The 4680-nt window shown below is 52.7% G+C and overlaps 1 protein-coding gene across 1 annotated transcript in view; it reads right to left on the bottom strand.

The window, feature by feature from the left end:
* Nucleotides 1–4007: 4007 nt before the first annotated feature.
* LOC103613454 (zinc finger protein OZF) overlaps nucleotides 4008–4680 on the bottom strand; it is a 2374-nt gene continuing 1701 nt past the window's right edge. The window contains 1 exon segment of the mRNA XM_008631275.2: nucleotides 4008–4676. Within this exon segment, the coding sequence (XP_008629497.2) occupies nucleotides 4008–4676 (669 nt within the window).

Raw genomic sequence — 4680 nt, 5'->3', positions numbered from 1 at the left:
TCCCACCCGCTCCCGCCTCGGCTTCCCAAGGGCTTTTTCCAGGTGAATTCTGGAGCAGAGCAACCATCACCCCCAAACAGCCCCGATTCCTCAGGGCCCGGCTGTGCTGCCCTGAGCCAGCCTTCAGAGAAAGGAAGGATCGGCTTCCAGCGCTGCTCTCAGCACCGTTTTACTCCCCCTGAGCTGACAGCACGGGGCTGTTGTTGCCTTCACCTTGGGAATTGGAGATCGCGGCTGCTCTTGCCCCTCTTCTGGTTGCCACAGGAATTTTATCAGTAAAACTGCAATTGCCTCTTTCGATCGGTGCTACTCACGGTGATTTTGTGACAGTGAACTCAGTATTTTTGTTGCAGGCATCATGATTAGGAGATCTTGAAATGCTCACAAGTCCCTGGGCACCAATTGAGGAGAATTAAAGCCACACAGGCCTGATTCACAGCACTCAATCACAGCCCTGTTGCTGGTGCTGTTGAAATAGAATCAACTTACAGAGCCCATCACAGAAATCTCCTCTGGAGTGTCAAATACAACTAAAAAATCCCCCAGAACTGCTTGACTTGCTTCATGGCTTCCTCTGAGCAGCAGAAAATGGAGATGCCCAGAGGTGTTTGCAGCTGCTGCTGATGCCAGTTGGAGCCCAGCCTGCTGCAGAGTCCCAGCGGGAACCTGAGCCCAGCCCGGGGAGCTCCCACAGTGTCCTGGAGATTCTTTCTCTGAGTTCAGTCAGGGTCACATTCCCTAAACAAGTCCTGGTGCCACCTCCTGGTTTCTTAAGTTACAACAGCCACAATGAAAACCTCACCGATGGCACAATTGCCCAGCCCACAAGTAAAAGAAAGGACAAGTTGTAAAGTTCTCCAAACATTCATCCTGCTTTGCTGCAAAAGTCCTGCTGCACTCACAGTGTGGGAAGCCAAGAGAAACTGCAGTTGGTGGCACATCTTGTGACAGGAGCTGCACCTCGTTCTCCAGGAAAGGTTCTTGAAAACAGCAGACAGGACTGTGGAGGAGATTCCTAGATAACTGAAACAGCTTTCCAGAAGTGAAATGAAAATGGAAAGAAACAATCCAAGATGTTTCCTCTCTTTATTTCTGTGCTCTGCTTTTCCATGTTGCACTGCTTCTCCATCCCATGAATTCCAAATGGATCTCACCTCTAAGATCTATGGCTTAGCCAGTTTTAGACACTGTGAAATACCATGAGCTGCACACAGTTTGCCTTCCCGTTTTTATTGGAAAGCAATGCTGGAGACGTAAGTGCAGTGCTTGGGTTGGGCACAAATTCTACAGGCAGGGAATGTGCTCTGACAGTGTCTGACCCTCAGCAGGGACAATGCACAGCAGTGTTGATGTGCTCCATTTCCATGGAACTATCGAAGGAGCAGTTGCTGAGGTCAGAAGCAATCGCAGCCACCACCCTTCTCCAAAGCCCCTTGGCAGGGCCCGGCTCCTGCCATGGCCCTGTGTGCCAGGGACCGGCAGCGCTGGGTGCAGGGACCCCAGGGAGGGCACAGAAATGCCGGGGTGACAAATGCTGGGGGGACAGCGAGATGGGCGTGTGCAGCCAGCCAGGGCAGAGGAGCAGCAGCCTGCAGGACAGATGGCCAAGGGCTGGGCAGGGCTGGGCAGGGCCAGAGGCACCCAGGGCTTTGTCCCCTGGGCTCTGGGACTGCCTCTGGAAGCCCCACAGAAGGAACTTTCCATTGAGGGGCTGCACTTTGGTTCTCCCTCACCCTCCCTGAAGAGGCTGGCAGGGGTTGCATTTTATGACATTTGTCCTTCCTCCCCCTCACATCCCACTGCCCCAAAACAGCCCTGAGCCACCCGGGAGGGACAGGCCCTGCTGTGCCAGGCCTGGGCTCAGGGCTGGGTCTTTCTGCTTCCTCCAACCAGTCCAGGGCTTTCTCAGCATTGCAGCTCCCTGCTCAGAGCCTTTAGCTCCCTGCAATCCTGGCAGAGCTCAAGGATCTGCTCTCACAAGTCCCTGGGGAGGCTTTGGCAGTCCCTGCCCTCAGTGGGACCCATTGGTGTTCCAAGGGACTTGGAGTTTTGCTTCTGACTCCTTGAGCAGCTTCTTCAGCCTTCTCTCAGTCCCTGAGGGTCCTGGACTCAGCCCCAAATCCACTGTGGGGCTCATTAAAATACAGAAAGCCTGAAAGAGCTCTTTCTCTTCCTTCAATTGTCTTCAAGTATTCAGGGCTTCTACAGCTCACTGGAGTCAGTTTGGAGTTCTGTTAAGGAGGAAGATTTCAAAGTGCACCTCGTGACTTTTTCTTGTTTTAATAAAGGAAGTTTTTAAAATTATTTTTCAGTTCAGAGAAGAGGTGATAGAAGCATTCTCCAATTAATTTGGATGCTGAATGTCTCCTTAGGAGGTCTGGGCATGTAGCAGAATGAGCTCTTTGAAGGCTGATCCTGTTTGGACAACCTGCTCCTCACCCCCAACCTCACCATGTCTGACATCGCCCACCTGGCACTGACATCTCTGTTCCCTGCATCAGAACCTTGTCCCTGAGCTCTGCAGCTGGCTGTCCCAGCCCACTGCACCATGTCCCACCTGCTCTCCTCAGGGCTCTGCCTGCACACAGGCCCCAGAGAAGTTTTCCTGTTTGTAAGGAAAGAATGGAAAAGCCTGAGCAGGTTTCCTAAACAACAAACCCCGCTCGCAACCACATGCTCAGTACAGGCTGCCTGGAATGATGTCACCTTTCTACAAGGGACAGCGTGACCAGACGTGATCTCTGTGAGCAGAATTCTCTGAGTCTTGCAGCAGAATTCTCTGTTCCCGTCCTTTGCCTTGATCTCTGCTGCAGGTGGAAGCTGCTGGTGCCATTCTCATCTTTAACCCCTCCTTGGGATGCAGACAGATGTGCCCAGGTGTATCAGGCAGGGGTTGCTCAGTGTTTATGCAAAGCTATTGTGCTCCTCACGGAACCAAGGAGATCTTTGTGACACCGTGGAACCTCCTGGAACCAAGGGCCCATTGTTTCACAGAGGAGCCTCATGGAACCAGAGGGGCCATTGTGACACTGCACAACCAGCAGAGCTGCTGGACCTTGTCACCTGTCACCTGCCCCTGCCCGCGGGAGGCACAGCAGAACCAGCAACCTGGGAGCCTCAGGAATGCCCCTCTGGGATCCATGGCACACACTCCAAGGGTCTGGAGTTCCAGGTTCCAGCAAGGAAAAGATGTTCCTGCCCTTGAAGGCAAAGCTCTTGAGAAGGGGTCGAAAGCCAAGTGGAGCAAGATCTTACAGTGACATTTCACTGCCAGCCGTCGTAACTTCACCCATGGTTGTCGTAGCTCATGGACTGGGAACAAAATCAGGGGAGGGTCTTTGGCTGGGAGCTGCCCTGGCTAAAGAGAGACACTGTGAGAGAAACAGAGCGGGCAAAGAAAGGCAGAAGAGAAAGGAGGACACAAACACAGTCAGCTGAGAAGGTGGCAGTCTGAAAACAGAACTGGAACGGACTGAAAATGAATGGGACAGAAGTCAGTCATTCTGAAAGTTTTATTTACTATCAAAACACCACCCACAGAGCCAGCCCTACACAATCCTGATCCCACCCCTCCAAATCTGGATCCCAGTCACCTTTCAACCCCATCTCACCCTGGAGGCTGTAGAATCGAGTAATTTTGGCATGGGACTGAGTTTTTTTGAGGTGGGAACAACCCATTTTGAGGTGGGATTGAGCCCTTTTGGGGTAGGATTGAATTGTTTTCAGTGGGATTGAGTCGTTTTGAGGTGATCCCTCTTGGCTTTTGGAGTGCAAAGAGATGGAGAACACTGCCCAAAATCCCCCAAGAACCCACAAATACTCCAGAATATGTCCCCAAACCCTAAATTCCCCCTCAAATACCTGTGAAATGGTGGGACTTCAAACATCTGTGATCAATTTCTTTCTTTTTAGTCCTATTTTGGGTGTTTTTAAGTGATGAGGATGAATCAGAAGACAATTAGGGCCAAAATAAAAGGATAACCAGCCAGGGGTCTTCCCAATATGGATCACAGGGAATGTGGGCCACCAGGGCTTTTCCCAGTGTGGCTCCTGCAAAAGGGGATGGGGTTGGAGCAGGGCACGAAGCTCTTCCCACAGTCGGGGCACTTGCAGGGCTTCCCTTACTGGTGCCTCCGTTGGTGTCTGGTCAAGGTAGAGGTGTGGGTGAAGCTCTTCCCACATTCCTCACACTCGTAGGGCTTCTCCCTGGTGTGGATGCGCCGGTGGATGATGAGGCCGGAGTTTTGCTTGAAGCCCTTCCCGCAGTCAGGGCAGCGGAAGGGCCTCTCCTCTGTGTGAATCTGGTGGTGCAGGAAGAGACTGGAGGGGGTCTGAAACCTCTTCCCACACTCGGAACACTCGTAGGGCTTCTCCCCAGTGTGGATCTTTTTATGGACAGTCAGGTTGCCGCGCTGGCTGAAGCTCTTCCCACATTCCAAGCACTTGTATGGCCTTTCCCCAGTGTGGATGTTCTGGTGGAAGATCAGGTTGGTGCTCTGGCTGAAGCTCTTCCCACACTCCTCACACTCGTAGGGGCGTTCCCCAGTGTGGATCATCTGGTGGCGGATTAGGTGGGAGCTCCGGCTGAAGCTCATCCCACATTCCTCACACTTGTAGGGCCTCTCCCCAGTGTGGATGCGCCGGTGTCTGACAAGGTGCGAGTTTTGTGTGAAGCCCTTC

This window comes from Corvus brachyrhynchos, unplaced genomic scaffold (genome assembly GCF_000691975.1).
Source record: "Corvus brachyrhynchos isolate BGI_N302 unplaced genomic scaffold, ASM69197v1 scaffold890, whole genome shotgun sequence".
Taxonomy (NCBI): Eukaryota; Metazoa; Chordata; class Aves; order Passeriformes; family Corvidae; genus Corvus; species Corvus brachyrhynchos.
This window is presented reverse-complemented; position numbering and strand designations above follow the sequence as displayed.